Raw genomic sequence first — 22,750 nt, 5'->3', positions numbered from 1 at the left:
GCTCGCTCTCTTCTCTTCTCTCTTCTCTCCTCTTCGTAGCTTCGTAGCTCGTTGTGGTTGTTGCTCTCTCTGAGTAGAGTACTTCTGTGGTGTCTGGTAACGCCCCTTTAAATACAGTGATTTCGTTAGAGCGCGACCACAAATTTATTAGTTTTTACTGTTTACTGATATTGTATTGATATTTGAATTATGCGCTACACGTCGAACACATGTCTTTAATACTTTTATCTGCAGCTTTCCGCATTTACTTAGTTGTGCAATTTTGTTTTGATTACCCTACTTTACATTTTTATGCTCTCAATGTAGCAGGCAACAGATACTCTTGCTTTTTTTTTATATTCTTCCTGCAGACATTTGTATATTTATAGATCCGCCAACAATTTGCATACATATCCTGCAACTTTTTCATCCTTACCAGAAGGATTGCGACACATTTATGAACAACCAAAAATGCTGTGTCATCCCTTTCTATTGTTTCCTTTTGCTATATAATAGTTGATAGTTTTTAGTGTGTGTGTGTGTATTTTAATTTAAAGGTGTTAAATGCGAACGTATTATTTAGAGAATCTAAAATTTTCAATTCAATTTTCATTTCTTGTATTTATCTAAAAGCAATTTTGTATTCAGCGATAAATTTTGATAAGTTTGTTTTTCTTCATAAAGCTAGTATATTATATTTAAATAAATAAATTAATGAAATGAAATTGATTTAGATTATTCCGGATATAATTATTTACTTTAAACATTTTTGATATTTCCGAAATATATGTGTTTGTTAAATTGTGATCTGATTTAAATTAGTGTCAATTATTATAGTTGATTAACAGATTAAATTAAAGAGCAATTTGTACAAAACATTTATTTGTCCCATATTAAATTCTGTGTATGTATGTGTGTGTGTGTGTTAATTCTAGTTTTTGGCTCAAGTTCAATATGACTGCCAGGATAATAATATACTGGAGGCATGTACATAACGGCCCTATATTCACATACACATACACATACACATACACACATCGAATATCTATGAATTTTGTGTTAAAGTACAAACGGTTCCGTAGCATCATAACTAGGAACAAAAGTGCAGTAATACGAGCACACACACACACACATAGACACACACACGCATACGAATATTGCTCACCCAATTGCTTTGACACACAAACCCACACATAGAAATTAAAACAAAACGCCTGCGGGTCCAATAGACAACAACATAATAATGCGAACACACACACACACAAGCACACACGAAGACAGCAAGTCGGTTATACGCACACTCACAACAACACGAACACGAACAGGGTGTGCGCATGACGAATGCGTGCGAGCGAGATGAAGAGCCAAACACACAGCATTGATAGAGCCAGCGGGCAAAGCGGAGGCAACAACCACCACCAACAACCAGCACACACAGCAAAGAGCACACACAGAAGTGAGGCGCGAAACTGTGTGCGATAGAAGAGGACGGCCCGATGCGCTGCTTGCGTCGCCGTCGCTGCCTACTGCCGTCATCAGCGATTCGTTTTGTACGTTGTTAGACTCTCTCGCTGCGTTTTGGAATTCAGTCGACAACGATAATTACCGGTGGTTGTATCTCGGCGCAGCGACTGAGGCAAAAGCAAAAGCACAAACCGACCGACCGACCGAACGACCGACCGAGCAAAACACACAAGCGAAAGAAAACCCCGCGCGCGCTCTTCGGCCCACCAAAAAAAAACACAACGAGAAAGACGAAACAACACAGTGTGAAGAAACAGTAAAACAGCTAAAAACAGCTAAAATCAGCAACACAGCTAAAGTGTGACTACAAATACAACTAGTGCGTGGCTGGTGCATGAAAAAATACTATAACGAAACGAAATTCAAAATTTGCGCTAACTTGCAGTTGCGCGTCCGAAAATTATTTTTGTTGATAATAGCGTCGACGTCGACGTCAACGCACACACACACACACACACACACAGAAGAGCACAGTGCAATTATCAAAGCCAAAAAGAACAGCAACAACAACAACTTGAACAAATTTGTGCAGAAGCGCGCGTTGTGGAAAGCTATAATTAAATGAACGTGTGCCCAACGTAGGCGTCTAAAACAATTGAAGTGCAAAGCAATGTTATAATTACACTTACACAAATCAATAATCCAAATCACCAAAAAGGCTATGTAAAAAGCGACTACACACAACTATTAACAATAACAATAATAGCAACAGCAACAGCAACAGCAACTTAAGAGCTTTAACGAAAAACAAGTGGAAACATTCGAAAAATTTTTCAATATGATTGGAGCAGCCTGCAATTATTTGAGCCCATACGCATTGTCGCAACCCACATCGGCTGTGGTGTTGCAACATCACCAGCAACATCAACAGCAACAGCTACATCAGCATCAGTTGCAGCAGGAGCAATTGATGCAGCAACAGCAGCAGCAACAGCAACAACAACAGCAGCAACAGCAGCAGCAGCAGCAGGATCAACAGCAACCAATGCATGATTTCATGAACGCATCTTTGCTGTCTGCCTCAGCAGCTGCCTCCGCCTCCGCCTCCATCTCCGCCCCCGCCTCCAGTTGCAATTCAAACGCTTCCTCGCCATTAACGCTATTTGGCAAACAGTCAAATGCATCATCCACAATCGCCGGCTCATCACAAGCAGCGGCAACAAACTCAAACTCAGTGTCGGTGTCGGTGTCGGTGCCAATGAAAATGGAAATGCAATATCCGCCGCAGGCATCATCCACGGGCAGTGCATCGCCCAACTCGAGCATATCGCAATCGGCAGCTTCCTCGGCATCCGTCTCGCCCAGCATTTTCCCCTGCAATCCCGCCCAGTCCAATGGCACATCCATCTCCTCCGCCGTTTCATCCGCATCCTCAACCTCATCATCATCGGCGGCGGTCGCAGCAGCGGCGGCGGCAGCAGCTGCAGCGGATTTGGGTGCTGCGGCGGTGGCCAGCGCCGCCTATGGCTGGAATACGGCTGCCTACACATCACTGCCCACAAGGTAGGTGCTTTCTCCCCTTCCCCCTTTAACTATTAACTAACTGACATTTAGTGAAATTACTTCTGTCCGTCCGATTGTTTGAAGTCAAAGATCTTTGCACTTGTCAAACTTAAAGACTGCAAACTTTGTGTATTGACTAGTTAGTATATAGTGAAGGTATTAAATAGCATACAGTTATATTACCTCTTGATATAGGATCTGTCCGTCCGATCGTTTGAAGTCAAAGATCTTTGCACTTGTCAAACTTAAAGACTGCAAACTTTGTGTATTGACTAGTTAGTATATAGTGAAGGTATTAAATAGCATACAGTTATATTACCTCTTGATATAGGATCTGTCCGTCCGATCGTTTGAAGTCAAAGATCTTTGCACTTGTCAAACTTAAAGACTGCAAACTTTGTGTATTGACTAATTAGTATATAGTGAAGGTATTAAATAGCATACAGTTATATTATCTCTCGATAAAGTATCTGTCTGTCCGCAAGTTTGAACCGCAAGAACTCTGTAACTAATAAAGCCAGAGAGCGCAAACTTTTTAAAAACTTTTTTTTTAAACAGTTAATGTATAATGATGAACCGTACAATAATTTTAGTAGCTATAGTATCTGTCTGTCCGTCGGCTTAAGCCAGAAAATCTCCACAACCAGCAAAGCTAGAAAGCGCAACTTTTTGCATGTGCTTTATCGATTAAGTAGGCAACATAAAAAGCATAAGTAAAACAATCGAGTTTCTGTCTGTCCATGTGCTTAAACACTGAAATCTCCACAAATATTAAAGCTAAAAACTGCCAACTTTTGGCAAGTGCTTTATAGATAGTTATTTAAAATAAGACTAGTGAAAAACTGAATTGAATGAAACACACTAATTGAAATTCTCACTTTCTCGCTTGCAGATCGCAATTTCCATATGCGCAATACGCCTCCGATTACTATGGCAACGTGGGCGTGGCGGCAGCATCAGCCTCAGCAGCGTGGTTCTCCCACCAGCCATGGTCATCGCAAAGCTATCCCAGCTTTAATTTCGACGACATCGCATTCCAAACCCAATTGCAACGTCGCTCCGTTCGCTGCACGTGCCCCAATTGCACCAACGAAATGAGCGGCCTGCCACCGATTGTGGGACCCGATGAGCGGGGACGCAAACAGCACATCTGCCACATACCCGGCTGCGAGCGTCTCTACGGCAAAGCGTCGCACCTGAAGACCCATCTCCGCTGGCACACCGGCGAGCGTCCGTTCCTCTGTCTGACGTGTGGCAAGCGCTTCTCGCGATCGGATGAACTGCAACGCCATGGACGCACACACACCAACTATCGGCCATATGCGTGTCCCATTTGCTCGAAGAAATTCTCGCGCAGCGATCACCTCAGCAAGCACAAGAAGACGCACTTCAAGGACAAGAAGACAAAGAAAGCGTTGGCAGCCGAAACAAAGGCGACAACAACGGGAGTGGAAGGAGCTGCCATTAAGCAGGAAAAGTTAAAGGATGACAAGTTGATGATGTCGAGCAAAAAGTCAGCAAAGAGCAGCACAGCGACAGCGACAGCAACCACAACCACAACAAAGTCATCGGCAACAACGTTGCCCATCATCAGCAGCGAGCAGCTGAAACTTGAGCAACCAGAGACGCCGAGCAGCAACAGCTTGGGCTACACGCCGTATGTGAATCTGTATCATCAGTCGGCGGTATCGAGTGGATTGCCACCGTTGCCGCCACCATTGTTCCAGCCGCAGCATCACATCGACAACAGGAGCAGCTACGATCCGTGGTCGAGCAACAGCAGCAGCAGCAACAGCAACAGCAACACAAGTAATAGCAATAGCAATAGCAACAGTAATAATCGTGCCATGAATCAGAATCAAACTACCTCAGCAAGTGCCAGACCCGTATCGTTGAGATCGTCGGCAGTGTCCAGCAGCAACACAAGTAATAGCAGCAGCAACAGCAACACCAGCAGCCATAGCAACAGCAACAGTCAGACGCAACATTATGCGGCGCTGGCGATGCAAAGTGAGTCACAGCTGGCGGCGGAATACGGCTTGACGATGTCCGGATTGGCGAGCGGTGCCAGCGACAACAGCAGCAGCAGCAACAGCAACAGCAATAGCAACAGCAGCAATTGCAACAACAATTCAAATGGCGGATATGCAAGCATTATTGGGCCAATGAAATCAGAGTATGCCGGCGGCAGCAACAGTGGAAGTTATCCGTCCGCTGAATTCGCCAATAGTCCGGGATATGGTTATGCTCATCATCATCATCATCATCATGCTGCCCATGCCCATGCTCACGCCCACGCCCACGCCCATGCCCACGCCCATGCACACGCCCACGCCCATGGGCACCATCATCATAATGCGTGGACCGCCGCATATCATCCCCATGCCACGGATTAGGCATTAAGTGCGGATTAACACCCAAAACACCCAAAACACCCAAAAATAATCCATGTTGTTAACACACAGAATTCGACAAAAAGGCAAACAACAATTTTCGAATTTTGTTTCATATTTTTTTTTCTCATTTTTTTTTTTTATTACGATATGTGGAAAAGTCGGTTGAAACCGCCATACATACTATATATACATACTATATATATATATATAATGCATTCTAATCAATCCCAAAATATTAACCGATGTCGTCTACATTTTGTTTTGCTAGTAACTTAATTGTTGTTTTTAAGTAAATCAAGAACAAAAACAAACAAACACAAGACAAAAAAACACAAAAACAAAACAAAAAACTGATATTAACAAAAAACATTTAGATGTGTAAGAGAAATACAAGTAAGAACATTTTTTTTGCATTTTTTTTAATAGAATAAGCTATTTTTTTGCTATACTCGTAGTTGTATGTACATAGATACTCCCTCTCTCTCTTAATATATATGTATATGTATATGTATAAGTGTGTGTACCATAACATTGTAAGATTTGTTAATTGTCTTTAAGATAAATTATATAAACGAAAAATCGAATAACACAAAAAACACGCACAAAGCATTGTAATAAAAATAACAAAATATTCAACACCAAATTGCAAATTGAGTTTTCATTTCTTTTCTTTTCGAGCAGAAGTTTCTCCCAAAACTATTTCAGATGTAATATAGTAAGCATTAATATTCTGAAAATATATTTCAAATATTTTTGAAAGTTTTGTATTTTAGGAGATCTACATAGAAAGAAAAAACGTACTAAAATGAAGAATAAATTCTTGAATCCAGATTCTTTGATATCAAAATTGAACCAAGAAGGTTTATTCTTAAATCAAGATCGAAAATCTTAAAACAAATCTAGATTCGCCAATCTAGAAATTTAAGATTATAATCTTGTTTCAAGTACATTTCAAACTTGAACCAAGAAGATCCAAAAACTTTTAAATTTTCAATCAAAATCATGAAATTTCAATCAAATCATAAAATGAATTTTCACTCATATTAATGAGTCGGTAAATGAACTATATAACAACTATATCACACATAACTATATTTAAAAATGTTGGGAAAATCATTAAAAAATAGTTTCTGAAATTATTTTATATATAATGTTTACTTAATATTGAAATGATTATTAATTAGGTTTGTGGTTGTTTAATTGAGAGCTGAAATCGATATCGATAAAAGTATAGTTTATTTTAATGCCCTGCTGAAATCATGTATTGTTTTAAATGATAAGCCCATTTTTTAGGCCATTTTTGTTGGTTAACAGAATTTCAACTGCTTTTCTCCCAGTTGAGTACAAAGTTAACATTTTAGAGCCATTAACTGACCAAAAAAAAAAGAAAAAAAAAAACAGAAACTCACAACAGAAAGCTAAACTGAAAACATAACTACTCATAAGTTGCTCGATGGATATTTGTATTTTACACGCAATAAAATTTGTTGTAAGAGAGAAAAAAAAGAAGTTGAAGAAAAATTAACAAATCATAACATGATCATTTATCATCATTAAGGCAAGAGTTACAGTCCCAGCCGAAGTCTCAGTCTCAGTCACAGAGACTGAGTCGCAGTCCCAGTTTCAGTCTCAGTCTCAGTCTCAGTCTCAGTCTCACTTCAAAGTAAACTCGTGTTAAACTTTGTGCGAAGGGGCTCCAGGTTTATGAGTGTGTGTACAAAAGCAAACGGCAACGGCAATGGCCACAACTTTAGTTATAAATCAATAAAATTTATTCGTTATTTAGTATGCGCCCAAGAGTCCAGAGTCAGCCTCAGAGTCCGAGTCTATGCATTCAGAGAGAGAGAGAAGTGAAGACGAAGGAGAGGCGAAAAAAAGCGCACTAAAAATATATTTTGCGGTCAACGCGTCGTATGATTAACGCTCGTGTGAATCTCCTATCCACAATTCACTCTAGTGTGTACTACGCCTAACCCTTTTTGGCCACGAAAACCCCCAGCAATAAACTCTCTCAGCCACCGAAGGTTCCCCAGTGCGGTGTCAACATTTGTATAACTCATGAGTGAATCGATTAATCTATACAGATTTTTTGTTTCTTTCGCTTCGTTTCGTTTTGTTTTGTTTCGTTTCGTTTCTTTGGTCGTGGCGCTTGTGCCACTTTAACATTGATTGATGCCAGCCACAACAGTCCAGTTGAATTCGAGTACATGCGAGTAAATTAATTCATTGTATAGTTGTGGCCATCGCACATTCCCCGAATCGAAGGAAACTACTACAAATTGTAAATGTGTAAGTTTTCCATTGGATTCGACTTTTTTTATTTGCCATTTTAGTTTAATTCGATTTGATTCGATTTCAAACTGATTACAACTAGTAAATCTTATCAATCTTAAATCTTATACTTCAACTACGATTATTTTATGCAGCTCGCAAAAGGAATTTTAATGAATGATAGATCCAATGTTGGTAATAAAATTCATTTGCGAATAAAAACAATTCAAAATCATATTAAAATATATACAAATTTGAAAATGGAATGCTCTGCAAAATACAATATTATACAATTATAGAGTTTTCTATATGATTACGAATTCAAAAAATGTTGACACCTTAAAATACATTTTTGCTGTTGATAATCTTCAATTATTTTTATTTGCCATCATCTTTATTACCAAAACGAAAATAAAATGTTGTTTTTGTATATTATTATTTGTATTACCATAACAGTTTATATTTGTTTAAATTATTTTTCGGTTGCCAGTAATTACAAGGAGGAATATACTCGTAAGTTTATAGAATAACAATCGTAATTTTGAAGCAAAGTCGCAATTTTCGGTACATACAATATACCAAATATAGCCCGTGGTATATTTTAGTATTTTTGTGGTGTATTATTTAGTATATTTTGAATACCACACAGTTTATCTCTTATTCAAAATGGATAGCGGGTATTCCACAGATTAAATATAAATATTCCACGTATAGCCTGTGGTATATTTTAGAGTTTTGTGGTATATTATTTCAGTATATTTTAAATACCACACAGTTTATCTCTTATTCAAAATGGATAGCAGGTATTTCACAGATTAAATATCAATATACCAAGTATAGCTTGTGGTATATTTTAGTATTTTGCGGTATATTAATTCGGTACATTTTAAATACCACACAGTTTATCTCTTATTCAAAATGGATACCGGCTAAATATCAATATACCAAGTATAGAATCTGGTATATTTTAGAATTTTTCGCGGGGTATTATTTAGTATATTTTAAATACCACATAGTTTATCTCTTATTCAAAATGTACAGCAGGTATTTCCCAGATTAAATATCAATATACCAAGTATAGCCTCTGGTATATTTTAGTATGTTTGCGGTATATTAATTCGGTATATTTTAAATACCATATAGTTTTTCTCTTATTAAAAATAAATAGCGGTTAAATATCAATGTACCAAGTAAAAAATATACCATATGATATATTTTAGTATTTTGCGGTATATTAATTCGGTATATTTTAAATACCACACAGATTATCTCTTATTCAAAATGGATAGCAGGTATTTCACAGATTAAATATCAATATACCAAGTATAGCCTCTAGTATATTTTAGTATGTTTGCGGTGTATTATTTAGTATATTTTATTCAAAATTGATGGCAGATATCTCACAGACGAGCACACTCGACTGTAGCTTTCTTATTTGTTTTGTTAATCAACCTAAAACATTGTGTGCAATAGATTAGCCGTTAAATCATCTTCCACTCGTGATCCAGAAGAAAGATCAGTTTTCTGACTCCAAAAACCGTTCTCATTTGTGTAGTTTGCCAAAGTCGAACGTTCTTTTTAGCCAGACTGTCATGAGTTCAACGATGATGCAGACAATTTGATCTTGTCACACCTGTCTAGAGGAAGACGTTTTAATTGTGGTGCTGAATTTGATCTTACGCTCGCCGACAAATGCCAAGCGATTAAGAATTGCCTTTTTCAGATGTTTGCTGAGGCCCCGAAGATAAAGTTGTTACGTCTTCTTTGGCTAAAATTCAAAGACTGTCTTTTATTTTATTTATGCTTCTAGTTAATTCGACTCGGTTCTTTTCATTATATCAGCTAATTCGTATGCGACTCTATACGCAATATATTTAGCATATTTTTGTGTCGATTTTTTGCTTTTGCAATTAAAGTTTGTGATGAGAAAGATTTAAATTGAGTATAAATTGAATGGCTAGCGTAATTTAGAAGCTATTGTAATTACAGTCTGCACGATTCCTCAAAGATTGGTTGCGATCAGATGATAACTATACTAATTATTTTTAAAATTATTTTCTAAGGCAAAAAAAAACAACGACTGCAGAAGTCAGGTCTAAGCTTGCTTTTGGTTAACAAACTGGCATATTTTATACTTTATGGTATATTTTAATTATAATAGTATATAAATATATCACATATACTGCTTTGATTACAAATCTGGTATATTTTGTACTCGATGGTATATTTTCAATGTAATAGTATATTATTATACCACATATACTGCTTTGCATTTTAATCTGCCATATTTTGTAATTTATGGTATATTTTGATTATACTAGTATAGTAATACAAGTAGTATGCTCTCAATGGTATATTTTCAATGTAATAGATAGATAGATATACTATATATACTTTGCTTTGGATATCAATCTGGCATATGTTATACTTTATGGTATATTTTGATTATACTAGTATAGTAATAGTATGTACTCAATGGTATAGATCTACCACATATACTGCTTTGGATATCAATCTAGCATATTTTGTACTCGATGGTATATTTTCAATGTAATAGTATATTATTATACCACATATACTGCTTTGGATATTAATCTGACATATTTTGTAATATATGCTATATTTTGAATGTAATAGTATACCACATATACTGTTTTAACTACCAATCTGGTATATTTTGTATTCTATGGTATTTTTTGAATGTAATAGAGTATCGTTATACCACTAACTTTCGGTATGTCTTAGTATTTTTGAGTATATTCATTTGGTATATCTTGTTTGTATATATTAACGAAATTTTAAAATAGGATTAAATCATAAAAGAATTCATTGAATTCTAAGAGTTTCTACTTCTGAGATTCTCTGCTGGATCAGATTGCTATCGATTATAGCTTACTATATTTGTGATATATGTATATTCACCATTTACTTGATTCAGTTACCACTTTATTTTATACTTACAGCAGTTGCCTCTTGACTAATAATTGAATAGTAATTATGCTTGTTACTGTTACAATCAACACGCAAAGACACGTACTTACATCTATATTGATAGCAAGTAGTTGAAGCGTTTTGTATATGTGAAGTTGAGGATCTCTTGAGGAGTCAAGAAATCGAATCGGTTCTCAGAATTTGGCGCTAACTGACACCACCTACAACCGTTTGACACACACACTTAAGGGCAGGTACTCTTAGATATCTTGTAGTAGGATTTGTCACACGTTCTCTGAATAGTCTTCTTGGAGAGTCGAGAGTCGAGGTAATCGAGAAAACCGCACTCTCCGCACTCTCGACGTCTCTCATGACACACTTCTGCTGCTGCTTCTGCTGTTGTTGTGGGTTCAAGTGGCCGAAGAGCGCGCTCTCTTTTGTGATCGCTCTAATTTTGATCAAAGTTATAAATAATACAAATGTTATACAACCACTTGACAGTTGACCCGTTGCGCTGCACTGTGCCGCACTTTGTGTGTGTTTCAGCTTACACACACAAACCGAGACCGCCTTTTTCCACAGAATAATGTTTTTGAACAACGTGGCAGCGCCTCGGCTAAATAATAATCCTTGTCGACCAATACAGCAGCAGCAGCCTTAGAGGACTGCAAATTAAGTTGAGATTATCACTGCTTAGGCTCTTGAGTATCTTTTGTACTATACTCGTATATATTAAGCAAGCGTGTCCGAAGGTCCGAGAGAGAGAAATACTCGTATGTTATATGCGGTATGCGGTTTAAGGGACCCTTCTGCACAAAAGATGAAGGAGCGAAAAACAACCACATGGGCATGACTTTACGAGAAAATCCTTAACATTTCCCACTTAGTATTTACAAGTATTTAGTTTTGAGTATCTTTCTTCTCCTGTTTTTTAGTTTTCTTCCCTCAAATTTGCGCCGTCTTTTCTTCGTCTTTTCTTCGTCTGTTTTTTTTTTTTTTATTCTACTTTCTTTGCTGTGGGCGTCATTGACATGGTCCACGATAATTATAAATTTCTGTATGTGAGTGTATTATATTGTTTTGTGCCTGCCATTTTACTTTTATATTGTGTCTCAGTTGCTCCTTTATTTTTGACCAGCTTCTTGTTATTTCGAAAATAATATTACATGGCACATGGCACAGTTTTTGTCTAAGATCTCTTTTCTCCCTCTCCCTAGATAAGATGTTAAATCGTTAACAGAATTCAGAGAAAAGGGATATCTTTGTGCCACCATGTATAGAATATTCTTGAACGGTGTCAAGAAATAAAATCTGACTTTAGAGATATAGTATAAGAACTAGAGATTCTCAATTTGCTAATATTCTTGTTATCAATTAAATTGATCATTTGTAATGGAAAATAAAAATAAATTACTAAATTAAAAGTCCAATACTGGAATTCTAATTAAAAGAATCTAGTTTATAATTTAGCTAATAAATATTTGAATTATGATTTATGTAGTTCAATATGTGGTTCATAAGTAAGTGAGCAACTTTCTTTGAATAAATATATCAATTATATATTTCAGCAAAGCCGAAGTGCATTAGAAATACGCAAGTGTTCTTTTTAATTATATAAATATACAATAATACAAATAAAATATATTTTAACAACGACTTTTTGGATTCTATGACTGGCTTACTAATTTAATTCTTCTTGAATTCAATATAAATAAAGCATTAAACACGCGAAATTTAAGATAATAAAATCAGTAATTTTAAAAATTATCATTTTAGTTAATAAAACATACTCATAAATATATTTTTTACTGTGTTTTTTTAGTACTCATATCGCTTTATTCATTTATTTAGATTTGGTGAAAATCTAAGAGAACAGGAATAGAAATCGCAAATGTTTCGTAACTGACAAATGTGTGAATGAATTATAGGATATATGTAATATATGTGTGTATGTATATATTTGAAACCCTTTACAGGTTGGTTACCGTTAGTAGTTTTGGTATCTAATGTAATATTTTAATAATCGTATAGACATAAAGATACAAATTATTTGAAAGTGTCAACAAAATAATACAAATAAATGGCGATGTTCTAGTTTCTAGTTCTATGTTGATATATACATATTATGTATACTATATTATGTTGATTTTGTTTTTGATATGAATTTTTGTATAAAACATTTTTATTTAATTTTTTAGTTGCATTGAATCGAATTTCATTTAAACTTTTATAACTTTTGCTTACTTGATTTTTTTTTTAATTTAATTAAATTTTTATTTTTAACTTTAAATTTAATTTTTATCTTTACAAAATTTGGATATAACTCCAATTATTAGGTGTTTGGAATCTAAACTTTAAATCTAAGTTGATTCCTTAAAATGTGTTATGTTTACATCTCAAATTTTGGTATATTTTTATAGACTTAAATCTGATATCAAAATTATAAGAATATTTCACAACAGCCTATGCCAAATGAATAATTGATTACATGAAGCGTCAACTAAATGCTAAATGCGCAGATGTGAAACTGATTAGACGCTGACAATTTGATTTTATTGTGTGTTCCTCAAATGCATATTTATATAATATGTGTTAATAGTTCGAGTAGCTTTGATCGATCTTTGTGGGCAGAGCACGTGACTCAATCAATGTCTCGCCTATTAAAGCGTAACACACACACACACATTGAAATTGGAAGGATACGAGTTGGATTCGCCTACTTAAGTAGTCAAGTGTCCAATAATAACAACTCTATCAGCAAGCTAGAGAGAGAGAGAGAGAGAGAGAGAGAGAAAGCGCCGTTGTTGACATTTGTGGCATACAAATTAAAATATTTCTATGCGGCATGTTATTAGTCGATTGTACATTGTGCGATGTGTGTATTAAGAAACTCTAAAGACAGCCAACAACAACAACAATAGCAGCAGAAGCGGGTTGAGCAGGAGCCAAGGAAAATGCGACATATGTGCAGTCAATAAATTTTCGACTTTTCATGCTGACATCACATAAAAAAGGAACAGAACCGAAAGGACGGACGCCAGCTCTCTCTTTCTCTTTCTCTCTCACTCCTTCTCCTTCTCTTACTCTCTGTGCTAATGGCTCCACAATGACCACGCGCATTTTCCAATACATGCACACAACTCGAGCCCAGGCAACACACACACACACACACACACGAACACACCTTAGTACAAGCAACACACACATACACACACACACACACACATTAACATAAAGAACTCTCTTTTTTTCTTTAGCATTTACTTTGTTATGCATTTGCGGTGCACTTAATTTGATTTTATTCTTTCGCGCTTAGCACATTTGTTTACGTCGAGACGTTGCCTCCATTCATATTGTCGATATGCCGCGCCCCCCTTACCCCTCCCCCCTCCACACTCCTATGCCTTCAACCCCTGCCTTTCTAGCTCGTGCCTCCTTCGACACTCCTCGATGCCACTCATAAGTAATCGGAATCCAGATCGGAAAGCAGGAAAAATTAGTCAAGTATACAATTTTGTAATAAAATTATTTTTTGTTTTTATTCTAGGCAAAATAATTTGTTGAATTTAGTAGAAATCCCATTCAATAATGTTGTACAAATAGTTTACACTTGAAAGATATTATTAGAAAAAGTAAATATGATATTTTAAAAGGTATATTTATATATAAAGTTAAGTTAAATATTTTTGGAAAACAACTTAGCTTTTTACTTTAATATTCTAACTTTAAGAGAAAAGAGGAAAACATATAACATTATATTAAAAAATTATTTAAATTAAAAAAAAATTATATGTAATAAATGTAAGTTAATAATTTGGTAAGAGAAATGATCAAATTATTTCTCATTTTTATTTTAAGACAATTATTTCATGAATTTTCTATTTTCTATACATTAAAAACGGATGAATCTTTAAATTGTTTGACAAATATTTTGAAAATGTAGTAATTTAATTTGTAGAATATTTTAAGGATTTATCTGTTTTTAATGTATAGTGAAATATAACATTATATAACATTTCAATAGAACACATTTTAAACGTAATTAGATATTCATAATAGTATTATTTATTTTTGTTAAAGATATTAACAATTTGATGAGTTTACTGCTTTAATATTATATGAAATTGAGAAATAAAATAAAATAATTGTAATCAAATAATGCATATAAAAAATAGAAATAGTAATATTACAAATTTTAAAATTAATGAATTTATAAAATTGAAGTAAGATCAGATTAGTTATTTTTTATTTTGATAAATATTACAATCTTTGATATATTATATATCGAAAAGTATAATTACATTTAAGTAATAGTAACAAATATTTAAAATATAAAATAATAATAATTGTAAATTATAATAATAAGAGAATAGTGAAATACAATACAATATTTTAATAAATTTACAATTTTACTATGTAGAAAAACTTACAAAAATTAGTAACAAATATTGAAAATATAAAATAATAATAATTGTAAATAATATTAAGAGAATAGTAAAATAGAATAAAATAATTTGATTAATTCACTATTAGTGAAAAAGTAGATAAACATTCAAATAATAGTAACAAATATTTCAAATATAAAATAATAATAATTTTAATTAATTTAGAAATAAGTAAATATGAAATTCTCTAAAGTTGAAAGGTTTTTAAATATAAAAATGACTAATTTCAAATAAAAGAAGTGTTTGCATTAGTAAATCCAAATTTCAGTCTGACCACAAAATTTATTGATCGTGAAAAGTGAAAAGTGTAGCAATTGTTTCCCGTTTCGCATTTCCCGCAGAAGAAGAAGAAGAACGCGTAGAGTGAAGTAGTCGAGAACCCTCGTTTTCTTTTATTTTCTTTGCTTTTTCGTTGCATTTGGGGGAAGAGGCGGAGGAGAGAGAAACGGCGTAGCGAATTAATTTAATATGGCCTTTGTTTGTGCACTCGCCTCGTATCCTTTGCCGCTGTTGTTGTTGTTGTTGCTGTTGTTGTTGCCACGTTGCGGCGCCACAATTCATTTGTGGTTCGTTTGTCAGATTGTCAGATTGCTATTGCCTTGTCTCGAACCTGCTGCCTTTGATGTGATGGCTGACAGTTACGTTGTGTTCCTTCCAAACTTACAAACATACATCCCACATACATTTTTTTTTGCTTACTATATACTCTCGTCTATACTATATACAGAGTGTGAGAGAGAGAGAGAGAGAAAAACCTGAAACGTTGTTACGCCGTTGACATGTGGTTGACAGTTCTAAGCATTGCTTGTGTATGTGTGTGTGTGTGTGTGTGTGTGTGTGTGTGTGTGTGTGTTTTTGCAATTATTATAAATCAACATTTTGATTTATGCATGTAACAAAACTTCAGCAGCGCGGCCACGACACAACAACTATGGAATTATACGAGTATATGCTGAAATTTATGACCAAAACACTTACAAATACAAAGTGTGTACAAGCTTGACATGCCAGTTCATTTCATTTCATGCAGCAACACTAACATACTTTTTAGTATTTTTAGTATTTTTAGTATTGCACCAAACAACCTACAAACTTGTTCCTAGGTAGCGGGTATCGACTGTGAGATACCCGCTACCCATTTTGAATAAAAGCAATATATTTTGCGGTATTATTCTCAAAATATACCAAATATACTGCAAAAATACTAAAAATATACCAAATGGTATATGTGGTATATCGATATAGTACCGCATTCAAAATATACCATAGACGGCTCAATATACCAGATTGCCATCTAAAGCAACTAAGACCCCTAGTAAGTAGGCGTTTTTGCCCATACAAAAAAAGTATTTCTTTAATAACTTCCACAATTTTTATCTTATTATATCAACCAAATTTTCAGGAATCACAACTACTATAGTAATTATTGTATACACCAAAAATTATAGCTCTATCTCTTATAGTCTCTGAGATCCAGTGTTTCATACGGACGGACGGACAGACGGACATGGCTAGATCGTCTGGGCTGTTGACGCTGATCAAGAATATATATACTTTATAGGGTCGGAGATGCCCCGTTCTACCTGTTACATACATTTCCTGGCGGCACACAGTTATAATACCCTTCTACCCTATGGGTAACGGATATAAAAAGAATATAGAATTTAATATGTTTTATTTTCAATTTTCAAAGCATCGAAATCTCTACTATTGTTCGTTTTAACAATAAACCAATGTCCCTTAACACTCACTAAATATTGGCTATTAGCTTAATGTGTAAAAGTTAAAGTCTTCTAACTTTTATTATTTGGTTTTGCATTCGAAAAATTGTCAGCATTAAAAAAGTAGCTTTGAATTTTATTATCAAAATTTTGGTAATTGACTATTTAACTAAGTTTGAGAATTCCTTTGTAATTAGATTTTACTAAATATATTAGTATATACTGAATAAACTAGTATATTCTTCTACAAAATGTTTTCACAACATTTTATTATTGATTGCTTTTTTTATACTAAAAATAGAAATGGAATATAAAAATGCTATGTTGTGAGTCAGAGTATAATATACTACAAACACATTATTAAGAAGTACTTAAGACATTTAAATTGAATTCTTTTATAATTGATTAAAAGAGGTTCAACCCGTGGGGTCCTATTATCTTCAAATACTATTAATCAGCTCAGACCACCTTTGGAGCAAGGTTACTTTTCTGAATGCCTAGATAAGAGTAATGCTAACTCAATTTATGACTCAACGAAATTGGGTCAAGAAATCTCCGATTCAGTCTTTTGCGAATACATTTCTATAATAACTTCTGCTGTCTATCAAATAAAAAGACAGATTTTCGAGAAAACAAATTTGAAGACAATATATCCTATGCAGTTAATGTTTAAGAATCATTTCAAGATAACAAATAACTAATTATTGAAGCAAATTGATAAGTTAACAATCAGATGTAGTTGCACTATTTTCTCTACTTTGGTCACACAAAATCTCTTTTGTATTCCCCGAAAATAGACAGCTTACTACATCGGACACTTGACTGTGGCTTTCTTACTTGTTTACCTTTCGATGATCTTCCCTTTTGCCCAGTTTCGTTGTTCCTAATGCGAGCTAATCCGCTTAATCGTGCTTTTGTTCGCTTTGTAAGGCTTGAAGTACTTTCTTGTTTACCTACGAGTTTGTATAGAGTCGCCAACTCATTTCTCTAGCTTAAACTATTGTATATTGTGGTCTATATCCATGAAAGTACAAATATGAAAAGACAAAGGGTTTGGCTTAAGGAACTTTGCCAAGAATTCGTAACTGCAATGCAGTTGAATTATTGCCCAAATCAATTCGACATTACTAGTAATGTCATGAGTCATGTTTAATGCAAAATAATCGCTTAGTTTATAGCGGTAGATGGTCAGTTTAATGGCATCAATCTATCCGTTTCATGTACCACACATATTACTGGCGCCTCCGCACAATGGACAGCTCTAGCGTAACGTAATTAATCACTCCAAAAAAAAAAGAGAGATTACATTAATGTTATTTTATGGGACCAATTATCAAAAAGCAAGCGAGTTATGGGAAAGCTGCAGTCGAGTGTTTTCCATTGCTTTTTTTTACTCATTTTAAGGAATTAAAAAAAGAAATAAAAGTAAAATAAAAAATACTCAAGAAATTGTATATAAAATTATTATTACAGTCGACTGATATGCAAGTATATTATAGTAAGCCATGTAGTTTAAATTACTATAAACAGTTTTGATATAAAAATTGTTTCTTGTACAATTTTTACGTTGTTTATCTACTCCCGACCAAATTTACTTGGAATCGTAATTATTATAAGGCTAGAGGCAAAAAAAGGAAAAAAAAAAATAAAAGTGTTGGGGTATATACACCATACACCATATATACACCATACACCACACACCGTACATATGTATATGAATTGTGTATACTAGTGAATATACCAAATATATACCATAAATCATATATATATATATTCCATAATTTTTTGCATTTAGTATCCACTGGTGAATATTCCAAATATATACCATAAATCATATATATATTGCATAATTTTTTGCATTTAGTATCCACTAGTATATACCAAATATATACCATAAATGATGTTATAAAGCTTAAAAATGGTAGATTAATATACCATTTCATGCGACCGACTTAAATCATATATATTCCAAAATTTTTTGCATTTAGTATCCACTAGTATATACCAAATATATACCATAAATGATGATATATACCATAAAACTTAAAAATGGTAGATTAATATACCAGGCTTAAAAACAACCGTTGAGATAAGATACATACATGTGAGCTTAATTTCTGTATTCTAAAACTATTTCTTAAATAACTTTTATATTGTTTATTATTATTATAAATGATGAAGTTTACGTTAAAGACTTGAGATAGATATTTACTTTTGGATACGGATAGCTTTTAATTCCAAATTTATATAGTTGTTATAGTCTCTAAAAACATTCAGTTTCGAATAGAATGCTTTATAGGTTCGCTGATTTTTCATTCTGTTTAATCACTTTCAGTTAGTGTTTAATTTTTTCATCAATTTAATTAAATTCGAAGGACCAACTAATGAAATATGCTGGTTTCATCAACAACAAAAACACCTGAAACTTTCAATACAATTTTAAAACTTAGTCCACCACACTATTCCATATACTCGTATATCCTGAACTCATAGCATAACTTTTACACATGATGTTCGATTCATATTTCTATTTTAGAGGGTCTGAGGTATCTACGTATTTGTACTTCCCAGTTAAGCACTCTCAACAAGAGCGTTTTTGCTTGTTATTATTATATTTTTGTGTTTTTTTTTTTTTTTGTTGTTTTTGTTTACATGTGTACATATGCTGTTTGTTGGTACTTAAAAAGTACATTTAAATTTCCGAATAAATGCAAACTACTTGTGTGCATACAAAACAAACGTTTATTTCGCAAAAAAAAGGCGAAAATAATAAATGCATATACATATTTGTATATCTGGCACGCAATTGGAATAAACTTTTTTTGTGTGCACAACAATGAAAAAGCAAAAAAAGCAGCGGAAACGAAAATGGATGCCGCATGGTCAACGCTGCTGTGTTCGATATACACAGCATTGACCAGAACTTGATGCAAATATGCAAACAACAGCAACAATAACGGGAATACCAGAAACCAAAAAAACAGAGAAAAAAAAGAAACAAGATAACAATAACATTGGCAACAAAAAGAAGTGTTCACTGCATAAATCATTACCCGAGGAGAGGGTATTCAGCAGCAGAGTGGATACTTTGTGGGGTGTGGGGTGTATACAAACATTTTTGTTTGAAGCAGCGAGTTTGAATTTTTTATGAACTTGTCGAACATCGTTACAACAACAAGTCCATATACTCGATATGCATAAAAAATGCATAAAAATGCCGACTTTCCTACGACATCGACATCGAACAATTGCCAGCGGGTGAGGAAACAGCGAGAAGCAGCGGGCAGGATATCTCAGGATATCATTAGCTTTGACAACACTCCAATAAATCCCATTCAGTGTTCTCTATATTGGACAGAACACTTGATATTTTTTGGACTTTAGGAATATAGAATCTAATTTGCTATAAAATACTTCATTTTCATTTATCTCCTTTTTAAATTAAACAAATTTTTAACTATTGAGTTAAATTCGTGATTTAATATAATTCAAGAAAATGTGGTTTTGTAATAAGATAAATGATTATAAAAGATCTTCCAAGCATACTTTAAAATTATTGAGTTAAATTCGCGATTTAAAATGTTTAAAGAAAATGGGTTTTTGTAATATAATTTATAATTATTAAATTTATTATTATTAAAGATCTTCCAAGCAAACTTTAAAATTATTGAGTTAAATTCGAGATTAAAAATATTTCTAGAAAATGGGGTTGGGGAAATAGATTTATGATTATTAAAGATCTGTTAAACATACATTCAAATTATTGAATTAAATTAATTATTATTATTAATTATTTAAAATGTTTCTAATGAGATTTATTAGATTATTAAAAATCTTTCAAATATACTTTCAAATTTTTGATTTATTAGATTTATGATACTAAAGATCTCTCAAATTTTTTCGTTATTTAAAATATTTACGAATGATTAGATTATGTATTAAAGATCTTTCAAACATAGTTTAAAATATAAACTAGATTCGGCAATTGTTAAACCATATTATTAAAATTAAAGCTTGATTGTGTGTATTATAATATTTTGAATGAAAATAATCCAATTCTTCAAATCTTCTATTCATTAAATCCTGTTTGGCATATTACGACAACAACGGGGAAATATTAGGGTATACAATTTTCGGTGTGCTTCATTGTTATGTGCTTGCATTTGTATTTTTATTGTCCTGCCCGATGCTGCCTTTATCGAAACAGGATGTTTCATGTGTCAAGTTTAGTCTTCCTGTATGGCGACACCATGTTTCTTTCTGCCACTTCTGTCGCAGGTCAATGAATATTGGATGCTGTCCGAAACGCATTTATCATTTTGGCAAGCGAAAAATGAAAATAAAAACGAAAAACGAAAAAAAAAACACAACGCAAAATTAAACACACATATGAAGAGCGAGAGCGAGAAAGATTTCTGCACAGCGGATATCCTTGACATATCCTGTCACTTTGGGGAGCACTCAAGCAAACTCAAGCATTGTGCGCAATTTTTGTCAATGCGACACATTTCTGGTTTCTGTAGCGAAGTATTCAAGTATCCTTATAAGTATGTTTATGCGATACATTATGAGATACATTTGCGATCTGTTATCAGCTGTTTGCATTTCAGCATTTCAGCATTTCAGCATTGATTGGCTCTCGTATTTCACTCTGCGAACCGAACACCGCGCAACACCTGACGGGAAGTGAAGGTCCCACATCGTATTATTCGAGTCGTGTATGTCGTGTAATTAAATACATTAATAGTTGCATTTTCAAGTAATGCAATTCTGTCAATTCTGTGCCGGAGGGGACATTCAAAATTGTGAATCAATATTGAATGCTCTCTATGAACGGAGAAGAGGGTAAATCAGTTTTCATCATTTCACAATTGTAATATCAGTAAAATATCTTTTTAATTTTTGCAGTACTCAGATGTTTCAATTATTTCGTATCAATGGAAATTATGGAATATATGCAGATTTCTGATACAAGATTAGACATATCATTAATCTATTTATACCAAACATTGCATTTTAATAAGAATTTGATTAAAAATATGTGTAACTCTTTTTAATCACGTTTCATTGAAACTAACTTTTGTATTTTCAAATTTCATCTACATAATTTCATATAAAATATAAATTATAAAAATATGCAAAATATAAAAGAATGATATTTTATAATACATCATTATAACAGGTTTTATAACAGGTATCATTTTCGCATCAATTAAAACAATTTTATATAGATAATAAGTTGTAAGTTGTACTTTGAATTTTTGTGAAATACAATTGCACCTTAAAGCGAACCAATTACTAATAATATCAATAATCGATTAAGCATTTAGTTGTGTCAGTAGTTTTTGTAAATAATAGATTGAAACACTTTTCTTTATAAATTGTACAGTTTATGTAATAAATTCTTAGCTTGCCTTTAGTTCAAGCAATTTGTTAGCAATCTCAATAAAAGCAAAACAATGCGGTATTTTCAATCAAAAATATACCAAATGAATCTGCCGAAAATATACCGAAATTTGGTATATTCATTCAACAAGTTTTAAAAACAAGTTATACATACTATCTCTATTTCTTAGAGTCCCAGAGATCTATGAATGCTGCCTATAACAACAAAAAACCATTCTACTCACTGGATAGCAGGTATGAAAATATTGATTAATATTTTACGATGAGTACGGGCACTGCTAAAAAATCAACTTATTATACCCGTTACCCATAGGGTAGAAGTGTATTATAACTTTGTGCCAGCAGGAAATGTATGTAACAGGTAAAAGGAGGCATCTCTGACCCTATAAAGTATATATTCTTGATCAGCGTCAACAGCCGAGACGATCTAGCCATGTCAGTCTGTTTGTCTGTGTGTCTGTCCGTCTGTCCGTCCGTCCGTATGAAACACTGGATCTCAGAGACTATAAGAGATAGAGCTATAATTTTTTTTCGACAGCATTTGTTATGTTTGCACGCAGATCAAGTTTGTTTT

The 22,750-nt window shown here is 33.6% G+C and overlaps 1 protein-coding gene across 1 annotated transcript; it reads left to right on the top strand.

Annotated features, from left to right (window-relative positions):
- Positions 1-1,556: 1,556 nt before the first annotated feature.
- On the top strand, positions 1,557-5,483 carry LOC132797000 (transcription factor btd). Its single transcript, XM_060808398.1, has 2 exons — positions 1,557-3,006; positions 3,899-5,483. Exons 1-2 carry the CDS (start codon positions 2,282-2,284, stop codon positions 5,400-5,402), a joined length of 2,229 nt encoding a protein of 742 aa, XP_060664381.1. The 5' UTR covers positions 1,557-2,281; the 3' UTR covers positions 5,403-5,483.
- The last annotated feature ends 17,267 nt before the right edge of the window (positions 5,484-22,750 follow it).

This window comes from Drosophila nasuta, chromosome X (assembly GCF_023558535.2).
Source record: "Drosophila nasuta strain 15112-1781.00 chromosome X, ASM2355853v1, whole genome shotgun sequence".
NCBI lineage: Eukaryota > Metazoa > Arthropoda > Insecta > Diptera > Drosophilidae > Drosophila > Drosophila nasuta.
Note: the sequence above shows the minus strand (reverse complement) of the source record. Positions and strands in the feature narration are given on the sequence as shown.